Below are 16859 nucleotides of genomic sequence, written 5' to 3'. Positions count from 1 at the left end.
AAACTTTTTAAGATTTTTCGTCACATCAAATCTTGCGGTACTTGCATAAAGCATTAAATATTGATGAAAACAAAAACTAATTGTACAGTTTGCCTGTAAATCATGAGATGAATCTTTTGAGCTTAATTATTCTATGATTGGATATTTGTCAAATAAAAACAAAAATACTATAATACCCGAAACTAAAATTTTTTAAAAACTGAACAAGGCCTTAGTTTACTATGAGAATTCACCTAGTCCTTCTTTTAGTTCCCAAAACATAGAGAATGCTGAAGAATTCACACCAAGTACATTCACCTGATACTTTTCAAGCAGTCATATTAATTTTACTACGGGAAATGAGATTTACAAACACCCTCAAATGGCTGAGTTTAGCCCACGATGGTATAGGGATTCAAAGACGTGTAACCGAAACGAAAATACGTTACGTCCCACGGTGAACGCACATTACATGTTTGTTCAAAAATTCTATGCACGCTCTAACCACTAGGAACTCAGATTTTTTTTTCAAAATTTATTTATTTCCATTTCATTTTAAATTTCAGCCACGATTACTACGTTGGGTCCAATTATTTCCAAACTCCGTTTCAAGTCTCACATTGATATTATCCATGGCATTTACACTCCTATTGATATAGATAATTAAAATGTATTTTATAATGAGTCCAAAATAATACTAGTTTGATGTGATAATTTTCTTATTCTTTTATGTATGCTTAGTCAAGGTGAACTTATGTTTTGTTTAAGGATGATTAGAGTTGGGATGGATCGATCTTTTATCTCTCTTTTTCATCGGCGATCAATCTCATTTTTACTATTGTTGGATGTGGGGGATTCATGCCAAGGAACATATCCACACGATACACTTTACATATATAACTAGTGATAGAAGGGATTGTAGTAAAAAAATCTTCAATAGATCCCCTTTTCAATCTTTTTTTCTTGATATTTTTAATTAAGAAAATCAATCCCTCAATCCCATGAAGAGAGGGGAACAACCAACAATCTCTCACAATCTCTTTTTGTTCCTTCCCCTCTCACTGACGTCTCGGGCCCCACACTTATGCTATTGTCGTGTTGCGCGGCACTAGCCTAGGCGAGTAGCCGCCGCCGTGCCTCGCCACACACACGCAGGGCATGCAGGCAGCCATTGCCAAGCCATGCCCATGCCCATGCCACGGCCACGCCTTGTCCTATGTCGAACTAGCATCCATTGCCATGTGCACAAGTAGGCCGGTTAGCTATCACCGCACCGATGGGCAGCCATTGTCGAGTAATGCTTGTAGTTTCATGCCTGTGCACGTACCATGCGGCCCACACCTACTTCGATCTATCAGCAACAAGAGAGACAGGGAGTGAGAGAAGAGAAGAGGCGAGAGCGAGCGAGAGAGAGAGAGAGAGAGAGAGAGAGAGAGAGAGAGAGAGAGAGAGAGAGAGAGAGAGAGAGAGAGAGAGAGAGAGAATTGCGGACATGTGTTCCCACATATAAAGGGGATAGGGGCTTTCACAGTCTAATAGAACTCATATCTTCACATGTTTTACAATTCAGTTTTTTCAGTCCCCTCTATGCTATATTTTAAGGAAAAAGGAAATGGGGATCCAACGGAGATACTCTAAGAGGAATATAACCCTCACATTCAAGGCACCCGTCAAAAAATCGAGGAGACAAACTCCTCCCTTATCATGTTATTGCTTGTCCATCACCATGGAGCAGCGCACGAGTGGCTTCTAGTCTTTGGTAGAGGATAGCCGCCATTGCAAGTTTGACATTCTCGTTGCTGCTACCCCTCCCGTTTCTCTCTTTTTGGTCCTCATCACCAACAACAAGCAAAAAAGTGCATGGACATGGGGGTAGATTCAACAAGGCGCACGAACATGGAAGCCTAGGAAAGCACGACAAAGGCGGTGAGTCATAGCTTCAAAGTACCGGTGGTTAGGGAGTGAGACAAGGCAGCTCTGCTGTTGGGTATTTGATGGAAGAAGACGTTGACTTGACTCAGGTCGGTCAAGGCTTGGCACTAGAGGGCCTGGGGAGTGGGGACGGCCACGGACGGATGAACTGCCAGGGTACCAAGCATGTTCTGTAGTATTTTTCTAAAAAAGACCCCAAGCATGTTCTGTATGATTACATGTCTCATCTAGTCTAGTACTTAGGCCTTGTTTAGTTTGCAAAAATTTTAGCTTTTGGGTACTGTAGCACTTTCGTTTGTTTGTGGCAAATATTGTCCAATCATAGACTAATTAGGGTCAAAAGATTCATCTTACGATTTACAGACAAACTGTGTAATTGGTTTTTGTTTTCATCTAAATTTAATACTCCATGCATGTGCTGCAAGATTTGATGTGACGAAAAATCTTGAAATTTTTTGGAACTAAACAAAGCCTTAACACTAGAGATGCATTCATATGGATAGTTCAATTTTTTTTTTCAACTCCGTTTACATTTTACTGTGAATTCAAGATGTACCAGGCCGTCCAGTGCTCGCCCACCAAGTCCGTTTAGCACGCCGTTTACATTTTTACTGTTCTCTGTGCTCTGTTAATCGAGAACAGGTTTAAGTGAAAAGGTGAGCAAGATTTCGAGACACAAATCTTCTGAACTCCCGGATAGAGAGAAACTCTCTCCACATCCTATCCAGTTTGTGAAATCCTGTTCACAAACGACTCAAGAATTACACAAACTCGCCTCCAATCAAACAGGATGCTCGGTACAAATTCCAACAAACTAGCCACAAATTTACCAACAATTCCAATTCAAACAAATTACTGTGCTCCTTGCTACAAATTTTTACCAAATCCAGCGCAATCGTCAATCACTAGCTCATCTCTTAAAAATAAATCCAACAACACTCGCCATTCGGCCGGCTGGCTAGCTAAGCTAGCAGTTCTTGTCGGGCTTGGCGAGCTTGCACTTGACCTTCTGGAAGACGACGGCCGGCGTCCCGGGCGTCGCGAGCTGCAGCTTGAGCGGGCACGTCGCGGCCAGCTTGCACTTGGTGAAGTGGGCCTGGTACCTGACCTCGCCGGCGAGCGCCACCTCCACCTGGAACAGCCCCGTGGCGTTCTCCTTCCCGAACTCGGCGACGCCGGCGTTCCCGAGCGCCACGTACGCGGCGCCCGCGCCGGAGTCGAGGTGGTACACCCGTGTCTTGCCGGCCGGGTGGACGTCCCCCTCGCCGGCGAGCTTGACGCGGTCGAACCGCTGGCCGTCGAAGCTGTAGTCGGCCTCCAGCGGCTCGGTGTTCTTGATGCTCATGGCCCAGTTCCGGTTGCGGACGGTGAGCGTGAGGGAGAGGTTGTAGGCGAACGCGGTGGCCGGGGTCGTCACGAGGGCGAACCTGGTCAGCGAGGCGGCCTCGACGGCGACCTCCACGTGGCGGATGAAGCCGTAGGCGGCCAGGAGCACGACGAAGAGGACGACGGCGGCGAGCACGAGGAAGCAGATGCAGAGGCCGAAGATGGTCTCCCGCGTGTCGTACGAGATGCAGGAGCAGCACCGGTCGCAGAACGAGTCGTAGCAGCCGCAGCAGCAGTCGTCGAAGCAGCACATGGCGGAGGCGGAGCAAATCTTGCGCTCCGGTGGCGATGGAGGGAGAAGAGAAGAGATCCGCCGCGGAATGGAGATGGGGAACTGGAGATTTGGTGGGTAATTTCTGTCTTGCCCTGACAATAAAAGAACCGTCTTTCCTTACTGCCTCCACAGTGACTTGCTGGTTGTACACTTGTACATTTGTGCACTAGTAGTAGTAGTAAATTGTTGAGCTTCCTTTTCGTTTTACTTATATGTCGATAAATCAACAAATAGTAATTTTAGCTATAATTTTTCAGATAAATAAATAAACAATTTTGTTTTTCCTACTGTGGCATGCTATATACTCCCTCAGTCCATGGATTCGGAGGTTGTACTTGTACCTAAAATCACAAATAGTTTTAGTTTTAGGACTCCTTTGGAACAGCGATTTTTTTCATTTATTGTTTTTTTGAAAATAAATAATTCTTGTAGAGTTATTGCATTTCAAAGGGCCTCTTAATTTTTGTAGATTCATGAATAACATGACTCGCATTCCTACTTATATACATATAAAATAACTAAAATCTTAAGTCTTAAAATAACTCACATGCTGCTAGAAAATAATTTTATAAAATAACTAAATTCATAAAAAAATTATCCTAAACATTTTTTTCTCATTAAGGATTTGTTCATCCCCACACAACAAAATTTATTTTTTCCCAACTAAAACATTTTTAAAAGAACATTCTTTCTTTCTTAGTTGAATATTATTTTCTAATAAATGAAACAATCTCCTTTGGCTTCTGGTTTTATACGCCATATACCACTTCGATTGGCTTCTTCTTGGTTGGCACGACATGTTCGACCTGATGTATGATGAAATTGATGGGAAATGATCATATTGCCCTTGAGTGGTTTGCTCATTGAAAAATTAAACTTAACCCTTGACTCACAATCACCCCTCCCTCTCTCATTCGATTACTCATTTACTCCTCAACCATGCGTATGGCAAACCCCAGTTCAAGTGGCGACCATGGTATCGATGACAAAATCATCCATATCAAAATCTATCTGCGCTAGAGTGGTGGTGTAAGATAGGGTACAACGATGGTGAATCTAAGGTTTCGGAGGTAAATTTGAGGAGTGGGCACGAATTAGGATCGGAGTAGGAATGGCGAACATAGAGCTAGATGGATGTCTAACTTTGCTTTCAAATGGGGGAGTGCTCCCTTCTCCTACTCGAATGCATCTCATTTCATTCAAGAGATTGGCTCATTGACCGCATGAGACTGAACCCTTAACTCTCGATTGTCCCCGTTGTCTCTCTTCCTTCATTTTATTTTATTTTTTTGGCTACACATTTACCAACCTTATATTACTTTTAGATATTTCATACTCTAAATGATCTTAAATGAAAAAAGTTGTTAATTGTAAAGTTGTAGTGCAGTACTAACTCTAATATTGACTTTGTCTCTATTCGACATTGTTAACTATCTCAAAACTAATTCGAGAACTTATACTGAATATTTGGACATATAAACATTCTCAAATTAAAAATTGTCAATTATAAAGTTTTAGATCTCTTTGAACTATCCAATTTTGATATAAAGTTTATCTTATCCGACCTCATATGAAAAATTATGAATCTTTTTGTGCAAAATAGTAGCCTATCACTCCTATTGAATCCATAAACCGACATTGATACGTGGACTTTGATTCATGGCTATAACCAGAGTGATAGTATGTTGTATATCAGTGCTGGTTGTAGCCACAAACCGGCAGTAAAAGTTCACATATTCACTACTGGTTCCAAATCAACCAACAATGTTAGTTTGATAGCTATTTACGTGTTCTGTGTGGTAGTGGTTGAAGTGTCGACGAAGCCTATGATTCAAAAGGCTTTTTTTTTAAAAAAAATCCGTGTGTGCACTATTGTCTTCAGTACATGTTCCGATATTCGAATTGTGAGTGCATGCCCATTGAACTTAAGACTCAGGATCACAATTGGCCATTGTACTGTTCCACCCTTAATCTAGTTGACTCAGACAAAATGATGGTATTATGTTCTAATCTTAGGGGGTGTTTAGGACTGCTCTGCTCCATATTTTCTAGTTCAATGATTTCAGCTCAACGCACTTCGAGCAAAATAGATGAGTTGTGAGAACATCTAAAGAGTTACTCCATAAATTTTAGTTTTTTTCGAGCTGCTCCACAAGTTTTGTGGAGCCGAGTTGCCCGGCAGATGCTCTCCAGCGTCTCCATGTGCGCGCAACAAAAAATTAAAGCGCCGTCCAGATAAGCCCTGGGCCAACTAGCTGTATTGAAATGTAAAAACAATGACGAGGACCAAGATTATACAGATCTACTAAATAAAGCTATGTCTATTATTCTTTACTTGCTCCTTTCTCAACGCATCATCATCTCATTACCTGCCGGATCGACCTCAAATTCGATCCCAACTCAAACCGATGCAAACTCCAAGCAGTACAGCCTCCTTCCTACATCTGAAGCAAGAACGCCGCCTCATCAACCGCGTGGCGACGGCGACGGCGAGGCAACCATGTGTGGCTGCTGCGGCGAGTGCTGGGACAATGTCAAGGACTGGCTCATCTGTCTCGCCGTCGTCATCGGCCTCATCGTCATCGCCGGCGTCGTCATCGTCATCGTCATCTTCGGCGGGCCTCTCCGCCACGTCAGGATCCGCGTGGAGGACGCGTCGCTCACCCGGTTCGCGCTGGTGACCACGCCCACGACGGCGCTCGCCTACAACCTCACGCTGGCGCTGACCGTGCGCAACCCGAACTGGGCCATCGGCATCAAGCACGACAAGCCGCTGGAGGCCGCGTACAGCTTCGACGGGCAGCCGTTCGAGCGCGTGCACGTCGCCGACAAGGGCGACAAGCAGGGTCCCCGGAAGACGGTGGTGTACCACCTGGCGTCGAGCTCGGAGGCCCGCGGCGTGGCGCTCGGCAACGCCGGCGAGGCCGAGTTCAGGAAGGAGAACGCCACGGGGGTGTTCGAGGTGGAGGTGGCGGTGACGGGGAAGTTCAAGTACACGCTGCGCAAGACCAAGTGCAAGATCGAGGCCACCTGCCCACTCAAGCTGCAGCTCGCCGCGCCGGGGGCAACGTCCGTCGTGTTCCAGAAAGTCGACTGCGAGCTCGCCAAGTCCGACGACAAGTACTGCTAGAGATGATGATTATATTGGTTTGCAAATGCATTGATTTTGATTTGGAGCTCATGTGCTGTGTTTTACTCATCCTGTCCCCCTCTTATTGGTCCTTGTTGCAATTGAGTTGAACTGTGTGTTGAACTCTCTCTCTCTCTCTCTCTCTCTCTCTCTCTCTCTCTCTCTCTGTGTGTGTGTGTGTGTGTGTGTGTGTTTCGCCTTTCACATTATTCATTGTTTTCGATGGCAAATGTTTGAACAAGAGTTCTTCACATGAGATTTAAACAATGCAGCAATGTATTCCTGTTTCACAAACTTTCTTGCTGTGAACAAACCTAGTTATTGCAATGCGATTCCGCATGTTGACAATGGACAAATCTCTGCCTGTTATCTTTTATTTTTTACCTCTTTTGGTCTAGGCGGCGGGTACGCATTGTTTAAGTAGTAGAAGTCATATCCTTACCAGTTAAGTTCATAGAACGAATGGAACGTGGTACGGGAATAGGGTACGTGATACGATATACACTTCAAAATGGTGGAACATGGAGGGTATACAGCCTCGACTCCTCCCTTCAAGTACTAAAACATGTACCAATTAAATAGTAATGTGTAGGGGACAAGTTGGTTGGTCCATGCAATCTAGATTTGTTTGATTTGATAATGCAACATCTAGAGTTCAAATCCTTGCAGCATCTACTTTTTTTGCCAATTGTTTCTTTTTTTTGTTTTATTCATTGGACCGTTGCATGGTAATCGTCCACCACTAAACACTAAAGCTCATTTAGTGTCCAGGACTCCAGGCAAACTTACAAGAAATCGCCGTCGCCCATGCTCGCCCGTCGCCACCCCCCTGACCCCATCCAGCCTTCTTCTCGCTCTCCGTCCTTGCTTCTTCCCTGGTTCCTCGCTCTCTGCGTTGCGGCAGAGTTCTTGTGGCAAGCAGCAAGGACAAGTTGATGTTCGTGGGTGCCCCTAACTCACCAGGGTCACATTCCACTAAATTTTGAGACGGTGTTCCGTTATGTTCCCGTTCCACAAATCAGAACGATGTTCTCGGAACATGGCCACGTTCCCATTCCCTGACTGTTAAGGTCATATCCCAACGTACGAGTTTCCATACACTATAAATAATAACATACTTATTCAAGACATGCCACGCACTAGGACAAATTGACGTGGCACGATCACTACTAAAAACACATTAGAGATGGCTAGGATGACTCTATAAAGCGACTAGTATGTGCATTACTTTTCCACCTTTATAAATCATTGACCACCTCTATAAATCGGATTTTTTTAGGACAAGTGCTGAAAAGAGGAGCTATCTTTAGAAATTGATTTGTAGAGATACTATATTTCAAGACATGTCTACAAATTGCGGCTCAAAAATCACAAATCTTGGCCCAAAAAATAGAAAAAAATTAACGAGGCCTCGCTAGCTAGGTAGCCACATGCGTGTGGCGACTGCAGGGCTCGTGTGTTTCTGCCCTAACCACTCCACCCATAAGATAATATTGTCCATTTAGGATATTCGTCCTCTTTATTTTATCTTCGTCTAATTTTAAAATGAGTATTTGAGACTCTAAATGAATTCAAATGAAAAATTTATCAACTAGAAAGTTGTATTTCGAGGTCTACAACTTTGGTTTTGGTTGTTTCTCCATCCAAGGATGTTTGGAAATTTGAATTCAAATGTGAGAAATTCTAATGTAATTTTCATTGCATGGATGATTTCAAATGAAAAAGTTGTCAACTACAAAGTTGCTTAACTCTTTGAGATCTACAACTTTTATTTGGTCGCTCTCCATCCGAAGTCATATGAAAAGGCCGAATTTTACTATGTAGCCCCTATTTTTAGATGCGGCTCTAAATTACAGTCGCATGTACAAATCGATTTTTAGAGATGGCTAAAAGTAGAGCCGCCTCTATACAAATGTGTTATTAGAGCTTAGTTTGGATGTCACTGTAGAAGCTGTTAGAAACTGAGCCACCTCTATACAAAGAAGCTCTTGTTGGGTAAGATCAATTCTTTAGTAGTGAGTGGGGATAAGAGAGAAATTGTGAAACATAAAAGTGAAGATCGATTGATGTTAAAGGAGGTGACTAGTCTACTAAAAAGTTTTCACAAGGTACAAACATAAATAGGCATAAGCGGCCCAGTTCACTTCCCTTATAAGCCATACTTTTTCTACCGGCTAGCAGTATTTTCTCTCACAATAAATCAACGAACAATACTTTCAGCTATGACTTTCAGATAAGCGAACAGAATAACCCTAATATGAGCCCTAATAACCACTACAAACACTGAGACTAGCAAGCCAAACAAGATAACCCTAAAAAATCTAGTGAACAACTAGCTACTCAACTACACAAGGGCTACTCGAAAGAAACACTAGCAACTACTTGGGTACGCTAGCAACAAGAACAACTACATAATCAAACAAGCAAGCTAGAGAGCTAAAGACCTACACAAGCTAAGAAAACACAGAGAAAGAGCAAATGTAGATATTGCAAACCACAAGGGAAGACAAAGATGATGATATAAGATTTTTTTTCTCCGTAGATTCGGTTGCTTGCCAGCAGCGCCGCACTTACTCCACATTGAGGTGTGTCCAAAGAGTGTCACTCCCCTACTAGCTCAACAAGCCTCGAAGATTGGTTCTGACATGAGTGCTAGCGTGTAAGGCAACCAATCACAAGGTACACCGATAGCCTCAATTCTGCTAGAGTTGCACTTCACCATAGTCAACAGGGATGATCACAGTCGATATTTCAAGCACCTTATAGTCTCAAATTGAGTGCTTCATTAGAACTCTAGCCGTTCCAAACCATCTAGCTGGCAACAACCACCAAGCGTAACATGAATCTCGCAGCTTCAATAAGTCACTAGAGCCACTCACAATTGATGTTGCAATCACCTCACAATATCCAATTGAGTGTTTCAACGGAACTCCAATTGCTCCAAGCAATCTATGTGCCACGAACCACCAAGAGTCATAAGCATCCCATAGCTTCAACAAGTCACTAGGCCATTAGATGCAAATTGCCAATACAAATGCACTAGGTGAACTCCAATCTCACCCAAAAGCAGTATCATCAACTAAGCATGATTATCCATAAATCACTCAGTTGTTCTCTATATAGGCTTAAAAATCATTATGAACGCCAACAACCATTATAATACTCCATAGTGCATATTAATCATACCACAGGATGACCTCCAACACATTGAAATTAACACCAACAACCAAGACGTAAAAAGCGACAATTTTTCTAGCTCTTAGCCTTACACACAGTTGCACCCGTTAGCAACCTTCTTCCTCCGGTCCTTGGAGTTTGTACTTGATTTCTCGTTAAAAGTAGATTGATCGAACGAACAATGATCCACGGTGCTACCTTGTCACCTTGATCTTGCAACAGGTGCCATGCTCAGGCCTATTACATCGTTATTTTCTTCAGCCAAAAGTTAACAAAAGCTTAAAATTAATTGAGCTAGCTTTTGGCTTAGCTCGTGCGATAGAGACTAAAAGCAGGCTGTACACTTGGCACTACGGGAAAAACGAAATTCGCCGACAGCTCAGCCTTTTCCCGACAGCCGGGACCTGAGTTGTCGGCGAAGAACTTCTTTGCCGATAGGCAAAGTCCGCTGTCGGGAAAGTATTCTTCGCCGACAGCTCTAAGTCTCCTGGCTGTCGGCGAAGGAAAGTTGTCGGCGAATCCGTTCTTTGCCGACAGCCCTGTTGTCGGCAAAGAAGCCCTGTCGGCGAAGTTTAGGTGGGGTCAAACGGTGCCGCCGTCGTTTGCTTCGCCGACAGCACTGACGTCAGGCTGTCGGCAAAGGGAACAGTGCTTTGCCGACAGCATCTACTGCTGTCGGCAAAGACAGCTCTTTGCCGACAGCTTTGTCACAGCTGTCGGCAAAGATTTTGCACTTTTTTGGAATTTTGACTTCAAACTTTTTAGGTTGTCTAGCTATATTGTTTACAAGCACATGTTCCAATTTGGAAACTTTTTATAACTTTTGGCTATATTTTGTTGATTTCTTCTGTTTCCTTGAATTTTCTCGAAAATTCCAAGTTTGAACTGCAGGTGCATGAAATATTGAAACTTAGCCATTCAAGAAATGATATTCACTTTGGAGATTGTATTTTGAGGCCGTGTGCAGAAGCTCACCCCAAAGTTTGAAGTCCTCGTCCACGGAACAACACTTTCGCGACGTGGTAGAGGTATTTTTTAATTATATAAAATCCAAACGAAGTCGGAAAATCACAAAACTTGTCGGGGTGTCATGTTATCTCATGTGGAGCCTATGATAAAAATTTCAAAAAGTTTAGAGCAATTTGTGGTGTCGGATGCTCAAAACCCAGACATTCCGAATGTGGTTCTATATGATAAATGTGGTTTAAATGCAAGAAATCAGCAAAAAGAAAAGAAAAAATTTGCCCAGCTTTGCCGACAGCATATGCCACAGCTGTCGGCAAAGCTGGGTATTTTCCCAGCGCAAACACCTGCTGTCGGCAAAGGGCAGCCCTTTGCCGACAGCATAGCAAGCTGTCGGCAAAGACTTTGCCGACAGCCGACGCAATACTATCGGCAAAGATTAGCCCTTTGCCAACAGCTGTTCCAAGCTGTCGGCGAAGAAGACGGCAACCGTCTTAACGACGTTGTGTCCTTCGCCGACAGGACACGTAGCTGTCGGTGAAACAACGCCGACAGTCCGTCCATGCCTGTCGGCAAAGTGGGCTTCGCTGACTAGAGCTTCGCCGACAGCTCTTCGCCGACAGACTCAGAGAAATGCTGTCGGCAAAGTCTTCGCCGACAGGGTTACTCTCTTCGTCGACAGCTTCAAGCTGTCAGCAAAGAACCCGTTCCCTGTAGTGTGGATAACCCTAACTGCCGGCATTCCCCACTTCTTGCAATTTATTTATTGATGATGACACCATCTGAAGATACACCCCACCCCAAGGCCGTTGCCCGCCACGCTAGCAGTTCTTCTCCGCTTTGGCGAGCTTGCACTTGACCTTCTGGAACACGAGCGCCGCCGGCGCCTGCCCCGGCGGCGCGAGCTGCAGCTTGAGCGGGCAGGTGGCCTCACGGCGCACTTGGTGACGCGCGCCGTGTACTTCACCTCGCCCTTGACGGCCACCTCCACCTCGAAGACGCCCGTGGCGTTCTCCTTCCTGAACTCGGCGACGCCGGCGTTGCCCAGCGAGACGAGCGCGCCATCGGAGCCCGTCGTGAGCCTGTACACCCTGGTCTTGCCGGCGGGGTGCTCGTCGCCCTCGTCGGCGAGCCTCACGCGGTCGAACTGCTGGCCGTCGAAGCTGTACGTCGCCTCCAGCGGCTCGGTTGTCGTCATGCTCATGGCCCAGTTCGGGTTGCGGATGGTCAGCGTCAGCGAGAGGTTGTACGCGAGCGCCGTCGCCGTCGCCGTCGTCGTCGTTGCGTTCGGCGTGCCGGCGGCGACGAGCGCGAGGCGGGTGAGGGAGGCGTCGTCGATGGAGACGTCGACGTGGCGGACGAAGCCGAACGCGACGACGAGGATGACGATGACGGCAATGACGGCGAGGATGGCGAGGCAGAGGACGCACCACCAGAAGTCCTTCCAGCTGTAGCAGCAGCAGTCGTCGCAGCAGTCGTCGAACGCCCCCATGGACGATGATGGTGCAGTGCTGCTTGCTGGAAGTGGAAAGTACCTATAGCTACAAGGGATTGACCTAGAGAGCGAGCGAGCGAGGGCGTCAATGCGACTGCCTCACTTTTGCGGTTGCGTTGTTCTGGGATGGATCGGATCGGATATGTGCGTGCATAATTAGCATATATATATATAGATCGACGATGTAGCATATATATATATTGCAACTCGAGACTTTTAGAGATTGACTTGACTTGACTTGCATCAGCCAATGGGGCTAGGTTTTATCTAAGTGTGTCTATATATATATATATATATATATATATATATATATATATATATATATATATATATATATATATATATATATATATATATATAGACCATAGACAAATATTTTAGACTAATATTTAGTGGTCACATGTGGATGGGATATACAATATAAGTTGCTTATATGTAGTTATTATGTAGTACTTGTTCCAGGGATGAAAGAATAGTGTACATGTATTATCCGTGATGTTCGCGTAAAAGTTAGAAAAAACTGTGTAAAACCTTTTGTATACTTTTAGATCAAACGTTAATTAAGGTCCTTGGGTCAATCTGAAACTTCAATGTAGTTATGACCATGGCTTTTGAGTAGTGGTCTTTATAACTCGTTACATATACTAATCCCACGGATTATATGCTTACAAATCAAATCCGGTTTGCCAAAAAGAAATAAAAAAGGTGAAATAGAGGTTTTTTTTTATCACAGAACTAAATACAGACACTCATGCATGCACTGAAACTAACCCCTATATGGACACATAGACACACGTGTTCACTCCTATAAACACCTTCAAAAGACTAGGACAATATATTTTAAGATTGATAAAGTTAATACGGACGTCTTGCTATCAAGGCGACAATCGTTTACCAGTAGAACAATATAATGTCACTAAACCTTTGGTCTTATATATAAATGATATTCGTGAGAAATGCGATGACATAATATATGATCCATGGATGTCGATAAAAGAGGAAATCAACTAGCAACCCATGTTCTACAGTCTAATTTGGCTTCTACATCGTTGTGGAATTGTTAATGAACTACGAAGACTTCATTTTTATTAGTTTAGTGGTCATTATTACATCCTAATTCTATAGTGATATAGAAATGTAAGAATATCAAATGATTAGAATTTAGAATTCTATATGGAAAATTATTGTGTCGGTCTTGGGACAGAATTAACCCCTTTTGAATCATATGAAATTTCATTGCAATGGCTCGTTCCACGTGGGGCTCCTTCAATACGGAACGCAGGAATTTCATAGAAATAGTATAGCAATTTCACGCGAATCAGTTCATTCTTATCGAGATTTAGGGCCTAGATTTTAGAGTACTTGTAGCATGAAGGTCTAGTATATTGGAAATGCTCTGTATCTACATCTTCTGATTCCTATTTTTTTATGCACTCAACATCGAAATAAACCACGAATATTGATCATAGATCGGTTGTTTAGGTTTCTTGTAGTGAAACCTATCACCTAAGTTTAAGTTCTCGACTTGGCACGTGTGTTCGTATTTTTCTTGATTTGTTTCAGAATTTAATAGTGTTATGCTTTCAGTGGTAAGCAACATCTCTGCTTATGATGACTATGATGACTTTGTGAATCTCAAGATCTGCTAGATTTATTATACGATTTAATGACGCTATGCTTAATTTCAGTTGTAGACGACATCCCTGTTGATAGCGAGGCGTCTAATAATTTCATGAATCTCAAGATGTGTCGGCTCAGTCCTTCCGAGGTGTTCATAAAAATAGGATTTGTGTACATGTGTTCATAGGGGTGAGTATCTGTGTGTTATGTGTGTTTGTGTTCTCTACTGTGTAATTTAAAAAAACATCGAATAAGCTGTCATTATTTCCGTGACTTTCCTTTGCTTTTCCATTGTATTGTAATTTTCCATTGTATAGTATTCAACGTGTTAAGGCACTGTAATTCTATGTTTTGTACTCTTCATTTTAGGCAGTCCTGCAATTTCTAAAGAACCGATATTGAAGAATATGGAGTAGGCCTTTTTTTTTACCTGACCTACGGTACTAGTTGATGTTTATGAACTTGTCTACCGAATCTGTTAGCTCATAACAAATCAGTAAAAAGTACTTTTAACTATGACATTTTAGAAAAGTGAATAGGCTCGTGTCGTGTGCAGTTTTCTGCCTGCCTGATTTTAAGAATGACCGTACCTAACATCTCTTTAGCGTCTTTAATTTACTCATCGCGACAAACAATTGGCCCTGTTTACTTTCTAAAAAAAATATCATCATATCGTTTTGAATTTTTAAACACATACGTCGAAAATGACCAAATTTCTAGAAAAAATATTAAAATTTATAGTATCAAATTAGTATCATTAGATTCGTCGTAGATATTGTTACTCTTTTCTATAAAGTTAGTCAAACTTAAAAAAATAACTGGTACGGATTTTAGAAATTGATTCTTTCGTAGACGGAGGAAGTAATTACTAAATAAAATAAATGCTACAGTACTCACATCTAAAGCTCTCTTTAGTTTCCCACCAAAAAATTTTCATCCTTCCCATCGAATCTTTGGACACATGCATGAAACATTAAATGTAAATAAAAAATAAACTAATTACACAGTTTGGTTGAAAATCGCGAGACGAATCTTTTAAGCCTAGTTAGTCCATAATTAGCCTTAAGTGCTACAATAACCCACATGTGCTAATGACAGATTAATTATAATTAATAGATTCGTCTTGCAGTTTCCCGACGAGTTATGTAATTTATTTTTTTATTAATTTCTAAAAACCCCTCCCGACATCCTTCCGACATATCCGATGTGACATCCAAAAAATTTTCATCTTCAATCTAAACAGGCTTTAAAAAAATATGGCGAACAAAACAAAGTCATAATAGTACATCATAGCAAGCAAAAAGTAAAAGATGCGAGATGGAGCAGTGGTGGACAGCAACGTCCGCGTCGATCCGCATGCACGCGGTGACAACGCGGTGGCGAGCACCGCGTTTTGGTAGTTGCGTACTTGCGTCGCGTCAGCACTCTGTATAGAGAAATAAATAATCCACTTCATTTTGAATCTTCGATCCAGACGCACAAAGCACAAGTGGAAATCGTAGCTGCGTAACGTCAAGTGGAGTTCTAATTTTGTGTGATAAGTATTGTTTAGTATTATGAATATTTATATTTTCTAAAACATGTTGTGGCAAACTATGTTTAAGCCCTCATTTTGACCAACAACTACATGTTTACCGCCTTCTTTTTAGACTTTGCAGATTTGTCCTCATTTTTTGAATTACAAATTTTCCTCTCCTCCAATTTTAAATAGCATCACTTGAACCAACTTAGGCCTTGTTTAGTTCCCGAAGTGAAAAATTTCGCGACACTGTAGCACTTTCGTTTGTTTGTGATAATTGTTGTCCAACCATGGATTAACTAGGCTCAAAAGATTCGTCTCGTCAATTTTGACCAAACTGTGTAATTAGTTTTTATTTTTGTCTATATTTAATACTCCATGCATGCGTCTAAAGATTCGATGTGACGAGGAATCTTGAAAAATTTTGATATTTTGGGTGGAACTAAACAAGGCCTTAATGGAAAAGGAAAAAAGCAAAGAAATGAAAATGGAAAGCCGAAATATATAACTTTAATACCCATGTCTTACCCTCCACGGGCCACAACTTCCTCTTATCCACATCGAGCGGTGTGTCTGGGTGAGAGGCGTCGTGGGATAGCATCAGAGCAAGTTTAATAATACAGCCAACTTGCTGGCTGTAAGGTTTTTTACAGCCTTCTCCCAGCCTAGGGATGAAAACGGTATGGATATTTTCCGACCGTATTCGAGACTGAATTCGTTTAGAGGGGTTCAAATCTGTCCGTATCCGAGTCCGAATATTCAACATCCGATACCGTATCTGTATCCGAATATTTAAATCATATATTTATGATGTCGACATCCAATCGTATCTTATCCGACATGATTGAGATTATCCGTATTCGAATCCGAATCCGACCAAAAATATGAAAACAAATACGATATCAATGATATCCGTTCGTATCCGATCCGTTTTCATCCCTATCCCAGCCCACCCATACAATAGTTAGCTATTCACTATTAATACATGACCCATTTATCTCTCTCACAAAGTTTCTTGGTTTTTGTGTCTAAGCTGGCTGTAAGCTTACAGCCTGCTTCTCCTCTCTCTCCTCCCTTCTCTCTTCCACATCAGCATTTAGCCAGCTTACAGCCCACCATAATACTTGCTCTCACGACCCGCCATCGGCTGGCGGGGCAGGGGAATCGAGCGATGGTAGTCTCATAGTCTGTGTAGGTGGGTGACGTGGTGAGTTGTGCAGGCGGGGGGCAAGCTTCAACAAGTGACTTGGGAGGCTTCTCCGTCAATGATTGAATTACTTCCTTAAGATATTGTGTAAGCTCTTTGCCTTTTGTAACTAGAGATTGAATTTGGTTTAAAATAAGATTTAGGATTGAGCTTACTGTAGTCATTGGACGATGCTTC

The 16859-nt window shown here is 42.7% G+C and overlaps 2 protein-coding genes and 1 pseudogene across 2 annotated transcripts; 1 reads left to right on the top strand and 2 right to left on the bottom strand.

The window, feature by feature from the left end:
• On the bottom strand, positions 2578-3831 carry LOC8081815 (NDR1/HIN1-like protein 2). The gene has a single exon (XM_002459579.2). The coding sequence runs from the start codon at positions 3548-3550 to the stop codon at positions 2879-2881; it is 672 nt and encodes a 223-aa protein (XP_002459624.1). The 5' UTR covers positions 3551-3831; the 3' UTR covers positions 2578-2878.
• Positions 5863-6996, top strand: LOC8054419 (NDR1/HIN1-like protein 10). The gene has a single exon (XM_021454502.1). The coding sequence runs from the start codon at positions 5889-5891 to the stop codon at positions 6699-6701; it is 813 nt and encodes a 270-aa protein (XP_021310177.1). The 5' UTR covers positions 5863-5888; the 3' UTR covers positions 6702-6996.
• LOC8054418 lies at positions 11028-12463 on the bottom strand (annotated as a pseudogene).

Source organism: Sorghum bicolor, chromosome 2, assembly GCF_000003195.3.
Source record: "Sorghum bicolor cultivar BTx623 chromosome 2, Sorghum_bicolor_NCBIv3, whole genome shotgun sequence".
Taxonomy (NCBI): Eukaryota; Viridiplantae; Streptophyta; class Magnoliopsida; order Poales; family Poaceae; genus Sorghum; species Sorghum bicolor.
This window is presented reverse-complemented; position numbering and strand designations above follow the sequence as displayed.

Coding starts and splice junctions, on each gene's coding strand:
- LOC8081815 (XM_002459579.2), bottom strand. CDS start 3,550: ATGTGCTGCTTCGACGACTGCTGCTGCGGCTGCTACGACTCGTTCTGC.
- LOC8054419 (XM_021454502.1), top strand. CDS start 5,889: ATGTCTATTATTCTTTACTTGCTCCTTTCTCAACGCATCATCATCTCA.